Raw genomic sequence first — 13,635 nt, forward strand, 5'->3', positions numbered from 1 at the left:
GGAGTAGCGGCCCGTGCGTCTGTGTCTGCATGCCGGTGTGACAGAGCCCAGGCGCGTAAATATCAAAAGGGTCAGGGTGCGTTTGGGAGAAACCTTCTGTGTCAATATATGTAAAAAAGTGTGTGTCTGCGAATGTGTGGGCCTGAATTTGAAATGCCTGAGTCTATCTATGAAAGCGTGTGTGTCGATGTGTATACTGGGGGGAAATGTGTGTGGACCCGTGTCCGTCACATGTGGGCTTATGTGACAATGTGTCACATAATGCGTCAGTGTCTTAGAGACGGTACCTGTGGATAACAGCACAGCCTCGAGTGCTTGGGAGAGCATCCTGGCTCCATCTAACAAATAACAACCCTCGGAGCCTCACTCCCCACACCTGTACAGTGGGGGGATGGCATCAACTGGTAGAGTCGCCGCGAGGCTTAAGTTTTGGGATGCTACACGGAAAGCACTTTGCCCGTCATTCAGCAAGTGCCAAGGACTAGCTGTTCCTCGATACTTAGGTGTGTAAGTGCTTGTACGGGTCTGTGTACACGGGCGTACGAAAGGGTTTGTCCAGGCCTCCGGGATGTAGCTCCTACTGGCCAGCCCTGCTGTCCTGTGTGTCTAGGTCTGATACTTTCTCCCCTGCAGGCTCAGGTGGGTGGCAGAGCAAAGCAGGAATGGACTGTGGGCCACCCGCGACCCTCCAGCCCCACCTGGCTGGGCCACCCGGCACAGCCCGCCGCCCGGTGGCCGTGTGTCAGCAGGAAAGCCTGTCCTTTGCGGAGCTCCCCAGCCTGCAGCCCCCTGGTCCTGTGTGTCTGGAACTTTTCCCCGTCGCCTCAGACGAGCTTCAGGCTCCTGGCAGCCGCTGGTCCCTAGGGACCCCTGCCCCTCTCCAAGGGTTGCTATGGCCACCATCCCCAGGAGGTCCAGATGCCGCTGGTGGGGGGGTGCGGCCCAGCAGGGCAGGTAGCTGGCCCCACTGTCCTGGCGCCCAGCCCCCGGCGGCTCTGGAGGGACCCTGGAGCTGTCAGCACACGCAGCCACAGCGACGAGCCAGCCACGGCTCAGAGAAGAAGACGGCCTGTGAGTCACCCACCCCCAGTGGGCCGATATGGGAGGGTAGAGGGGGCACTTTGAACCCCTTAAGCTCCAGAGATTCTCAAAAGTCAGGACAAGTGGTAGATAAGGTAGCGAGTGCCCAGGGAGGGTGAGTGACTTGTCCAAGTTTTCATAGCAAGTCTGGGGGGCCCGGGGCACCCCAGCCTCTTTGCCCATTGTCAGACTTTGTGCTTTTCACCCCTCTTGTTGACTCCATTGTCCTGGGACCAGAAGCATCAGCCTCTCTCCCCATTATGGGGCTGAATGTCCCTGGGATGCACAGGACCACAGGGCAGCCGCAGGGAGGGGGCTGGGAGAGACCACAGTGGGTACCAGTCAGTGCTCTCCTGTCCCCCAACCGTAGGGCGCAAAATGCGGGTGTACCAGCGAGAAGAGGCCACGGGAAGCCCCGAGGCCCGCGCTGTCTTCCTGGAGCCCCGGCAGGCTGGGCAAGAACAGGCCCTGAGCACAGAAGAGCCCAGGCCCCTGCCACTGGCTGGGACTGCACGATCTGGGCTTGAGGGGCCCGAGAGGAGGCGTTTCTCAGCCTCAGAGCTGATGACCCGGCTGCACTCTTCTCTACGTCTGGGGAGAAATTCAGCGGCCAAGGTGCTGGCCTCAGGAGCAGCTCGGGAAGGTACCGGCAGCTCCCGGGGGCTCCTGAGAGTAAGCAGTGCGTGGGCAGAGGAGGGGTGGGACACTGCCCACTCACCGGACACCTGTGACTGGGTGCTGGCCAGCTGGGGCGTGGTGCCCTTGGACCATCCACTCTCAGCTCTTACTCTCTCTAGAAAAATCATCTGCAAGGGACCCTCGAAGTGCGGAGATGAGGGTGGATGGCCTGTCACTGCCGGACCCAAGTGAGGCCCATGCTGGCTGGCCGGAGCCCAGGTAACCGCCTCTCAGCCCAGGCGCGGGTCCGAGGCACAGTGCGGATAAAGAAGAGCCCTGACCCTCTCTTTCCTAGGCTGGGCACTCAGGAAGAATCGCCTCCCGATCCCAGGAGCGCCCATGAACGGCGGCAGTCACGATTCCTCCTTAACTGTAATCTGGGAAGGGGTCGCAGAGGAAGAGGCTGGGGGTGCGGAAACGGGGAAGCCAGGGTTAGGAAAGCTGGCAGGTAGGGAGCTTGTGAGAGGGAATTCTCAGTATCTAGCGTTGGGACGAGAACGCAGATGGTGCTCAATTAATGTTTATGGAATGGAAAAATGAGTGAATGAATGAATGAATGCATTGTGTCCCGACATCTGAGCCACTGCGAGGGCATAAATGAGGCAAGCTCCCGGGGGGCCCTAGGGGGACCCACGGCGGGGCTGGCGGTCGCCCCACGCCCTCCCCCATCACGCCCTCCCCCATCCCTCCCCTGTCCCTCCCCGCCCAGCTGTCCTCTACCAGGAATACAGCGACGTGGCCAGTGCCCGCGAGCTGCGGCGGCAGCAGCGCGAGGAGGAGGCCCCGGGGGACGAGGCGGAGGGCGCGGAGGAGGGGCCCGGGCCGCCGCGCTCCAACCTCTCCCCGAGCAGCTCCTTCCGGGCGCAGCGCTCGGCGCGAGGCTCCACCTTCTCGCTGTGGCAGGACATCCCCGACGTGCGCGGCAGCGGCGTCCTGGCCACGCTGAGCCTGCGCGACTGCAAACTGCAGGAGGTGGGCGCGGGGACCCCGCGGGGCGCAGAGGGTGGGTGGGGCTTAGCGGGCTGGCCAATAGAGGGCGAGTGGGCGGGCCGGAAGCTGTGGGGCCGAAGGTGAGTGGAGCAGCTTAGGCAGGGGCGGAGCCAGCGACGGGGAGCCTAGGATTGGGCAGAACCCGCGGAGGGGCGGAGCCACCTGGGGCGTGGGGGCGGGGCCAAGCGCGAGGGAGCGCTTTGTGGGCGGGGCCAGCGGACGGGGCGGGGCCGAGGGCTGTGTGGGAGTTGTGCCGCAGGTATTGGGATCCCAGCCTGGATCCAGACTAGGGGTGTGGCTAGTGAAGGGGCGGGGACAGGGTGCCCGTGGAGGTGGAGTCTTGGGGTGGGGGATTCGAGGCAGGGTCCTCCCCGGCTTGGCCTCTACAATCCGACGTGCACATCCCTCAGGCCAAGTTTGAGCTGATCACCTCCGAGGCCTCGTACATCCACAGCCTGACGGTGGCCGTGGGCCACTTCTTCGGCTCCGCTGACCTGAGCGAATGTCTAGGGGCGCAGGACAAGCAGTGGCTATTTTCCAAGCTCCCCGAGGTCAAGAGCACCAGCGAGAGGTGAGGGGGTGGTCTGGCCTGCCGGTGGCTAGGCTCCCAGATCTGGGGTCTCTGCCCTGGCCCTGACCCCTGGCCCACCCCTCAGGTTCCTGCAGGACCTGGAGCAGCGTCTGGAGGCGGATGTGCTGCGCTTCAGCGTTTGCGACGTGGTCCTGCACCACTGCCCCGCCTTCCGCCGCGTCTACCTGCCCTACGTCACCAACCAGGCCTACCAGGAGCGCACCTACCAGCGCCTGCTGTAGGGCTGGGGCGCTGAAGGGGGGAGGATGCAGGGAGGTTCCCGCAGGTGCAGGCGCAGAGGCCCCAGTGAGGCTGCAGCTCTAGGAGGGGAGGGGTCCCCGAAGGGAGCCTGTGGCCAGGATAAGAGGCACCAGTAGAGCCAGTGGGCGGTGGGGTGGAGGGAGTCGTGGGTTTCAGGCCTGGATCCCAGGATCCACATGGATTCATGCCCACCTTTGACACCCGGCCGCTCCCTGTTTTCCAGCCTGGAGAACCCCAAGTTCCCGGGCATCCTGGCTCGCCTGGAGGAGGCCCCTGTGTGCCAACGACTGCCTCTCACCTCCTTCCTCATCCTGCCCTTTCAGAGGATCACCCGTCTGAAGATGCTGGTGGAGGTACCCAGAGGGCACCAGGCTACCCTGAGGGCTGGGGCGGAGATGCCCTGGTGATGGAGTAGATGCCCGTGCCCTTGCCCACGACCCCCAGGCAGGGTCGCCGGGGAGGATGCAACCTGCCTCATCACACTGATCTCACCCTCCAGAACATTTTGAAGCGGACGACACAGGGTTCCCAAGATGAAGACATGGCCACCAAGGCCTTCAATGCACTAAAGGAGGTGAGCTCAGCAGGGAGGGGTGCTAGGCTCTCCAGGGTCTTCTGGACTCCTAGCTTGTCCCTTAAAAGAGCCTCCAAAGCCAGGTGTGGTGCCCTGTGCCTGGAAACATAGTATTTGGGGAGGCTGAAAGAGGAGGATTTCAGGTTTGAGGTCAGCGGAGGCAACTTAGCAAGGCCCCCAGCAACTTAGTGGGACTTTGATTCCAGATTCTATCCAGATTCTAGCTCGGAGGTAGAATGCCCTTGGGTTCCATCTCCAGTACCGCAAAATAAATAAATAAGTAAATAAATAAATAATAAGATAAAAGCTCGGAGTGATGGCACATGCTTATGGTGGGCCTCAGCTACTTAGTGAGGCCCTTGATAACTTAGATACAGCCATGTGTGGTGGCCCAAGCTTGTAATCTCAGCATTTGGGAAGTTGAGACAGGAGGATAATGGTTAGGTTCACAGCCAGCCTCAGCTACTTAGTGAGGCCCTTTGCAACTCAGTGAAACCCTGTTTCAAAATAAAGAATAAAAAGTAGCCGGGCGTGGTGGCGCACGTTTGTAATCCCTGCGCTTGGAAGACAGGAGGATTGCAGGTTCGAAGCCAGCTGTTTCAAAAATATAAAATATATAAATATATATAAATATAAATAAATATATAAATATATAAAAAATATAAAATAGGTCTGGGAGTGTAGCCCGGAGGTAGAAGGGCTTCCAGGAACCCCAGTACCACCAAAAAATAAGAAAGAAAGAAAGAAAGAAAGAAAGAATAAAAAATAGGGTAGGGGGTGTAGCTCAGAGGTCAAATGCCCCTGGGTTCTATCCCCAAGCCTGAAAGAAAAAAATAGGGCTGGAGGTATAGTCTGGATGTAGAATGCCCCTGGATTCAATCCCCAGTAACACACACACACACACACACACACACACACACACACACACACGAATGAATGAATGAATGAATGAATGAATGAAAAAAATAAGTAAATGGTTGGAGATATATCCTAGAGGTACAACACCCCTGGGTTCAATCCCTAGCACCACCATACACACACACACACACACACACACACACACACACACACACACATACACACATACCTACAGTCAAGCAGCCCGCAGTCCGCAGTCTCCGATCCCCACCTCGGGGACTGAGGCTGGGCCCCGGGAGCCCAGGTTGGGGGCTGCAGGTGACCGCCACCCCTCCCCGCCCCCAGCTGGTGCAGGAGTGCAACGCCAGCGTGCAGTCCATGAAGAGGACAGAGGAGCTTATCCACCTGAGCAAGAATATCCACTTTGAGGGCAAGGTGTGTGCCTGCGGCTGCCGGTTCCGGCGGGCCCCACCCTCCCGCCCCAGCCTGCGGGCTCTGCCCAGTGGTGCCCGGGTCTCACCTGGCCTCCCCTCTGGCCGACTCCGTCCCCCAGATCTTCCCGCTGATCTCTCAGGCCCGCTGGCTGGTTCGGCACGGGGAGCTGGTGGAGCTGGCACCCCTGCCGGCGGTGCCCCCTGCCAAGCTGAAGCTGTCCAGCAAGGCCGTGTACCTGCACCTCTTCAACGACTGCCTGCTGCTCTCACGGAGGAAGGAGTGAGTCAGGGCGATGGGGACAGAGCGGGGCTGGCTCCCTCCTCCCCTCCGCGGGGCTCATTGACGGTGCTCCCTCGCTACGGGCCCTGGGAGCCCCAGCTCGGGCCAGGCTGAGCTGCCAGGGCACCCTGAGCCTTGCAGGCTTCCAAGCAAAAGCAGCCAGGGAGGGCGGTCCATCTTCCAGACAGGAGAGCCAAGGGCTGGACTGCGTGCAGAGGACATGATCTGCTCTGAGCTTAAGCCGGCGAGGGCAGAGATGAGGGGCACAAGCCCGAGTCCAGCTCCGCCCTGGGTCATAGTGGTACCAGCCAACCTTCATGCAGCGTTGGGTCCGTGCAGGTGTGCTGTGTGGATTCTCCTTGGGCCTCAGGGACCTCCCTGGGAAGTAGGCTCCTTTGCTGGTCTCCAGGTCAGGGAGCTGGTGAGCGAAGGAGCCAGGAGATGGCCGGCCGGCCAGACACTGGACCGCAGGCCCGCACCCTCTGCTCTGCCCTGCCGCGCCTGTAAAGCAGGCTCCCGTGCAGGGAGGTGCGGGGCGGTGGTAGCACGGGACGAGAGCTCGGTGCGCTGCCTGGTGCCCAGGGAGTTCGAAGATCCTCGCTGTGGTTATTGTGAGTGAGGAGGGAGGAAGAGGAAGAGCGCTGGGAGGAGGTTGGGGTGACAGGTTGTCATTGAACCCCTGTTCAGCCCCAGACCCTCTGCTAGGATTACAAGTGTGTGCCACCATGCTGGCTTTTTGTTTTGGAATGGTCTTGCTAAATTGCTGAGGCTGGCTCTAACCTGAGAGCCCCCTGTCTCTGTCTCCCAAATACTGGATACAGGCGTGAGCCACCAAGTCCATTTTTTTTTTTTTTTTTTTTTTTTTTTTTTTTTGAGCTGGGGAAATACTGGGGATTGAACCCAGGAACATTCTACCTCTGAGCTACTCCACCAACTCTCTTTATTTTAAAATAGGGTCTCACTAAGTTACTGAGGGCCTCCCTGGCCTTTAACCTGTGACTCTCCTGTCTCTGCCTCCCGGGTGCCCCAGTACGTGTCCCATCCCCAGCCCTTTAACTTTTTTCCTTTTTTTTTCAGTACTGAAGATTGAACCCAGAGGCATTCTACCTCTGAGCTACACCACCAGCCCTATTTTTTTATTCTTTATTTTGAAACAGGGTCTCACTGCCTCACCAAGTAGCTGAGGCTGTCCACGAACCACCATCCTCCTGTCTCGGCCTCCCGAATGCCGGGATTACAAGTGTGCACCACCACACCTGGCTCCTTTTTCTTTTTTCTCTTTTCTTTTTTTTTCCACGTTGTGACAGGGTCTTGTTAAGCTGCCCAGGCTGGCCTTAAACTTGTGATCCACCTGCCTCAGCCTTCCAAGTAGCTGGGATTACAGGTGTGCTTGAGCTGCGTTTTGAAGGCTGAGTAGAAGTTTTCCAGGTTTGGAGGAGGGAGTACGGCAAAGTCATGGTACAAGAGGAGAGTGTGGAGCCGGTTGTGGTGGCGCACGCTTGTAATCCCCGCACTCGGGAGGCGGAGACAGGAGGGTCACGCGGGCTCAAAGCCAGCCTCAGCTACTTAGTGAGGCTCTCAGCAACTTAGTGAGACCCTGTTTCCAAATAAAGTATAAAATAGGTCTGGGAGTATAGCCCGGAGGTAGAAAGCCTCTGGGTTCCACCCCAGTGCCACCAAAAAAAAAAAAAAAAAAAAAAGAGGAGAGTGTGTTTGGGGAATGATGAAGGCTGCTATGGCCGGATTCAACAGGAGAAGCAGGAGAGGGGGATGGGACAAGAGGGGCTAGACTTGTTCTGAGGAACATGGGCAGCTGAGTGACGTCGCTCCCCCCAGCTTGGAGGACGGCTGGACAGGGGAGACCAGGGCCCTTGCAGGTGGCCAGGTGAGTGTCAATGCTCCAAAGTGGCAGGTACTTCCGCATAGTGGGTTCCAGGGACGGCGAGGAGGAGGAAGAGCAGGGCTGAGCGTGCTACCTGAGTGTCTCTGGGGCAGATGGATGGGGACAGAGAAAGAGAAGGGGATCCTTCCCCTTTCCCCCCACAGGTGTCTACTGAGCCCAGAGAAGGCTTGGCTTCCTTGGAGCGATTATACCAGTGAGGGAGTCAGACACCAAACAGGGTGGCGAAAGGCCTTTAGAAAGAAGATGAAGGGGGCGGGCATGGTGGCACACCCTTGTAATCCCAGCATTTGGGAGGCTGAGACGAGAATCGTGGTTCGCGGACAGCCTCAGCTACTTAGGCCTTTCACAACTCAGTGAGACCCTGTTTCAAAATAAAAAAATAAAAAACGGAGCCGGGCGTGGTGGCGCACGCTTGTAATCCCCGCACTTGGGAGGCTGAGACAGGAGGATTGTGCAGGTTCGAAGCCTGCCTCAACTGGCTTAAGAGACCCTGTTTCCAAATAAAATATAAAATAGGTCTGAGAGTGTAGCCCGAGGTAGAAGGCCCCTGGTTTCCATCCCCAGTACCACCAAAAATAAAATAAAATAGAAAATAAATTTAAAATGGGGCTGGGGGTATAGCTCAGAGGTAGAATGCCCTTGGGTTCCATCCCCAGTACCACAAAATAAAAAAAAAAAAAGAAATAAAAAAGAAGAAAATGAGGGTGGACCCGAGGTCAGGGCCCAGCAGGAATGGAGCTGCCAGTTCTCCGTGGAACTTTGCTTGGACGAGTTTCTCTGGGAAGGCTGCCGGAGGGGCGGAGGACCCTCCTCTTCCCTGCCAATCGATTGCCTGGTCCCAGGAATGACTGCCCTCCCATCCGTCCTCCAGGCTGGGGAGGTTTGCCGTCTTTGTCCACGCCAGGATGGCGGAATTGCAGGTGCGGGACCTGAGCCTGCAGCTGCAGGGCATCCCCGGCCACGTGTTCCTCCTCCAGCTCCTGCACGGGCAGCACGCCAAGCACCAGTTCCTGCTGAGAGCTCGGACAGAGTGAGTGGCCAGGGAGGCAGCCCGCCCGGGCTCAGGGGCCCACGGGGGCAGAGAGCCAGGTTGCCTGGGAGTCGAGCGATGTGTCTTGCTAGGAGGTGCCTGGGGGCCGGCCACCATGCCTCTTTATCTCTGGCTTCAGGGTGGTGGCACAAGGCAGGCCGTGGGCAGAGCTGGCATCCAGGGGGCTCTGGCCTGCTCTAGAGCTGGTGGGGGGGCACAGGCTTGGGGCTGGCCCGCGTCCTGGGTCCCAGCGTCTTTCCTAATTCTCCCAGCCCTGATTTCAGCGCCTGTCCTGGACAACTGTACTTTGCATGTTGTTACAATACAGTCTCTCCCCTGACCCCCAGAAGTGAGAAGCAGCGATGGATCTCAGCCTTGTGCCCCTCCAGCCTCCAGGAGGACAAGGAAGTCGTCCGCGAGGGAGAAGGTAGCAGCCTCCAGCGCCAGGCGTCCCCACCTCCCCCCGGCTGGCCAGTGCCCTGTTTCTCCCTCCTCCAGTCCTGGTGCCATGGATCAGGCGGGTGATGGGGGAGAGGTGGGCTGGCCCCGCAGTCAGGTGGCTCTGAGGACCCTGGAAGGCTGGGTGGATCGATACAGGACAAGTGACCCCACGTGCACAGGCAGCACCCTGGAGGTTACAAAGCTTGTTTATAAGTTAAAGAGAAGCCGGGCGTGGTGGCGCACCCTTGTAATCCCAGCATTTGGGAGGCTGAGACCAGAATATCGCTGTTTGCGGACAGCCTCAGCTACTTAGTGAGGCCCTTTGCAACTCAGTGAGACCTTGCTTCAAAAAAATAAAGAATAAGAGCCGGGCGTGGTGGCACACGCTTGTAATCCCAGCATTCGGGAGGCTGAGACCTGGAGGATCGCGGTTCGCGGACAGCCTCAGCTACTTAGTGAGGCCCTCTGCAACTCAGTGAGACCCGGTTTCAAAATAAAGAATAAAAAATAGGGCAGGGGGTGTAGCCCGGAGGTCAAATGCCCCTGGGTTCCATCCCCAGACCCGCAAAAAAATAAAAAAATAAATAAAGAAAGAAAGAAAGAAAGAAAGAAAGAAAGAATAAAAAGTAGGGCTAGGGTGTGGCCCAGAGATAGAAGGCCCCTGGGTTCCATCCCCACTACCACAAAAAAAAAAAAAAAAAAAAAAGCTGTAAGCTGACAGCAGTCGTCAAAGCCAGGAGGGACAGGATCAGCCCAGGTGGGTGCTACAGTCTTACAAGAGGGAGCCAGGCCAGGGTGAACAGAGGGCACCAGGTCTTGGTGGCTGGGAGCAAGGGCGGCGCAGAGAAGCAGTGCAGACCTCCCGAGGCCTCTTCCTGCTGCCCCGCCCCACCGTGTCCAGCCCCAGACTCCCTGACCCTCCCCTGGGCTGTCAGACGGCCCCCAGGTTCAGTGTGTCAGGACCTACAAAGCCCTGCAGCCCGATGAGCTCACCCTGGAGAAGACCGACATCCTGGCAGTGAAGACCCGGACTGGGGATGGTGAGTGGGGCCTGCTGGAAAGCCCTCCCTGTCTGGGAAAGCTTATGCAAGGGTTGGTCAGCCACAGCGTGTAGGAATCAGGTTAAACAAGATGAGGGACTTCCTGCTTATAAAGCTGGAGGATAAGCCGGGCGTGGTGGCGCACGCTTGTAATCCCAGCATTTGGAAGGCTGAAACCGGAGGATCGCGGTTCGCGGACAGCCTCAGCTACTTAGTGAGGCCCTCTGCAACTTAGTGAGACCCTGTTTCAAAATAAAGAATAAAAATAGGGCAGGGGGTGTGGCTCGGAGGTCAAATGCCCCTGGGTTCCATCCCCAGACCTGCAAATAAATAAATAAATAAATAAATAAAGCTGGAGGATTGAGACTGATGGGTAAGAGTGGGAAGTACCCGTCTCAGAGGATGTCAGTAAAATCAGGCCAGAAGTGTATCCATGAGACAGCTAGAGGCAGCATCCTTCCTGGGCCCAGAGAGCCTGAGATGATGTCACCGGGGCCCCAGGCTGCTGCCCCTTTCATGCCGCTGACGCTGCCCTTGCCCGTGTCCCTAGGCTGGCTGGAGGGGGTCCGTCTGGCGGACGGTGAGAAGGGCTGGGTGCCCCAGGCCTACGTGGAAGAGATCAGCAGCCTGAGCGCCCGACTCCGCAACCTCCGGGAACATAAGCGGGTCACCAGCGCCGCCGGCAAGCTGGGGGAGCCCCCTGCATGAGGCCACCGAGGCCCAGGACCCGGCACCGTCCACGAGGCCTGGGGGCCTGCGGTGTCCCCGTACCCCAAGCCAAGCAGCCCGCTGCTGCTGCCGCTGCTGCTGCTGGCTGAGCAGGAAGGGCACAGGCTGGACCCAGGGCAGAGCGGCTGCCCCATGCTTGCTCCTGGGTTTCCTCCTCTGGGCCACGGGGAGGGCTGGGCTTTCCTCCTGGCAGGGCCCTGGCTGGCCACACTTGGGCCGACAGGTGGGTGCGGGGACTTATGGGCATCTAGAGTCTTCTTTTCTATCCCCTCCACCAGCCAAAGTCTGAGCAGGTGCTGTGTGCTATGACTGGTCTGTAAATAAATTCCTGCCTTTCTTGGCACCTCGAGCCTCTGTGCCCCTGGTCCCTGCCCTGTTTCCCAGTTCTGGCTGCCTCTCTGCGGGGCTGGCCTCTCCAGCGTCTTGCTCTTCAGGAGGAGGGCACGGGCCGAGAGGCTGTGGATTGGTTAGGCCGCTTCCAGCTGCAAGTAATAAACTGTCAGATTAGAGCAGGCTGAGATAGTAAAACAATTGTGTTAGGTCTCACATTTGTTTCTCAAGGCTTTTGTAACAAATTGTCAGACTGGGCCACTTGAGATGGCAGGCACAGATGCTTTCAGAGACCTGCAGGCCAGGTACGCTGGGCATGGTGGCACATGCCTGTAATCTCAGTATTTGGGAGGCTGAGACCTGAGGATTGTAGATTCCAGCCAGCCTCAGGAACATAGTGATGATCTCAGCAACTTTGTGAGACCCTGGTTCAAAAGTTAAATAAGGCCGGGCGTGGTGGCGCATTCTCGTAATCCCTGCGCTTGGGAGGCAGAGACAGGAGGATCGCCAGGAGGATCGCACAGGTTCAAAGCCAGCCGCGCTGGTTTAAGAGACCCTGTTTCCAAATAAAAATATGACATAGGTCTGGGAGTGTAACCCGGAGGTAGAAGGGCTTCCAGGAACCCCGGTACCACCCCCCCCAAAAAAATTAAATAAGTACAGCCGGGCATGGTGGCACATGCTTGTAATCCCAGCACTTGGGAGGATGAGACAGGAGGATCCCGGTTTGCGGACAGCCTCAGCTACTTAGTGAGGCCCTCTGCAACTCAGTGAGACCTCTTTCAAAATAAAGAATAAAAAAATAGGGCTGGGGTTGTAGCTTGGAGGTAGAATGTCCCTGGATTCCACCCCCAGTACCCCCCCACACACACACACACACAAATAGGGCTGAGGGTGTAGTTTGGAGGTAGAATGCCCACCACCCGATTCAATCCCCACTACTGCAAAAAAAAAAAAGATAGGAAAATAGATGTGGTGGCACACACCTGTAGTCCCAGTATGTGGGAGGCTTGAGGCAGGAGGATCACAGATTTGCAGCCAGCCTCAGTAACCTAGCAGACCCTCAGCAACTTAGTGAGACCCTGCTTCAAAATGAGAGCTAAGAGTCAGGCATGGCGATACATGCTTACAATCCCAGTATTTAGGTGGCTGAGACAAGAGGATCACAAGTTTTCAGCCAGCCTCAGCAACTTAGCAGGGCTCTCTGCAACTTAGACCTTGTTCAAAATAAAAAAGAAAATAAGAAAATAAGGCTGAGGGTATAGTTCAGAGGTAGAACACCTGTGGGCTCAATCCCCAGTACTACAAATAGATACATACTTACATACAATAATAAAAATAAAAAAGGAAAACTGGGGATGCAGCTCAGAGGTAGAACGTCTTGGTATTCAATCCCCAGTACCAAAAATAAATAAATAAAAGAAAGATGACAGGGACCAGGCAAGGTGACACATACGTGTAATCCTAGTACATGTGAGGCTGAGACAAAAGGATCATGTGTCGTGTGTTTGAGGCCAATGCACAGTAACTTATTGAGACTCTGTCTCAAAATAAATAAATAAAAATAACAAGGGCTGGGAGTGTTGTAGCTCAGTGGCAGAGCTCAGTTCCCAGTACCACAAACATCAAGTAAAGATGCTATTAAGCCAGGCCTCTCTGGGATGGCGCGGGGCAAGCAGCGCCAGCTTGCGTGTGCCTGAGCACGCTCTCTGCATGCCCTCTGGGGCTGCTGGGAGGCACCATCAGGCTCCCAGCGACCCCCTGCTCTCTGACTTGCCCCCAGTTCTGCACTCAGATGGGGGCCCCCAGGGGATGCCTACCCAGTCCTGAGCGGCACTGGGGCGGGGCCCGGGTGAGCTGAGAAGGCAGTCCTGGGACCTTGGGGAGACCCAGAGGGAATGGTTCACCTCTTGGTTGGGGGTAAACGTGGGTGAGGAGTCTCTGACCAGAGCAGAGCCAACCAAAAGAAAAGGAAAGTGGCCTCCTGGCCAGGAGGTCTGCTTCCTCCTCCCAGGAGCCTTTGCTGCTTCTTGGGGGAGTGCTAAGCCCAGAGACAGGCGGTGGGGACATGGGGGCGCTGACGCTCAACACACAGGTGCCTGTGGCTGGAGGCTCAGAGTCAGGCCCAGGAGCCGCCCTCGCTGGGTCAATCCCACCTTGCACTGAGGCCCAGAGGGGACGTGGAGAAAGGACAGAGAGGAATGGGACAGAGGGGGCGCCAGGACACTGGGCGCATGGTGTGAAGACTGAGGAGCGGGCGCTAGCCTGCGGGCGGAGGCTCCGGGCCCCGCTCAGGCATGGTCCTTCTCAGGTGTGAGTTAAGTCTGAGCTCTGAGCTGCAGTTGGGGGTACGGAGGTACTGAAATCTGTCTTTCTCTGGTTAGGCCCCCGGGGTTTGTTCTGGGAGCAGACTGGCAGTGTGCACCAGCATGCACA

At 57.6% G+C, this 13,635-nt stretch overlaps 1 protein-coding gene across 1 annotated transcript; it reads left to right on the plus strand.

Moving 5' to 3' along the window:
* Nucleotides 1-617: 617 nt before the first annotated feature.
* ARHGEF19 (Rho guanine nucleotide exchange factor 19) lies at nt 618-10,848 on the plus strand (the record flags this gene model as incomplete). Its single annotated transcript, XM_080691248.1, has 15 exons — nt 618-1,071; nt 1,451-1,723; nt 1,878-1,977; nt 2,054-2,130; nt 2,468-2,730; nt 3,159-3,319; nt 3,405-3,557; nt 3,804-3,933; nt 4,080-4,154; nt 5,358-5,447; nt 5,566-5,726; nt 8,501-8,659; nt 9,007-9,086; nt 10,036-10,140; nt 10,691-10,848. The coding sequence occupies exons 1-15, from the start codon at nt 663-665 to the stop codon at nt 10,846-10,848; spliced, it is 2,394 nt and encodes a 797-aa protein (XP_080547374.1). The 5' UTR covers nt 618-662.
* Between the last annotated feature and the right edge of the window lie 2,787 nt (nt 10,849-13,635).

Source organism: Muscardinus avellanarius (genome assembly GCF_963383645.1).
Source record: "Muscardinus avellanarius genome assembly, chromosome: 3".
NCBI lineage: Eukaryota > Metazoa > Chordata > Mammalia > Rodentia > Gliridae > Muscardinus > Muscardinus avellanarius.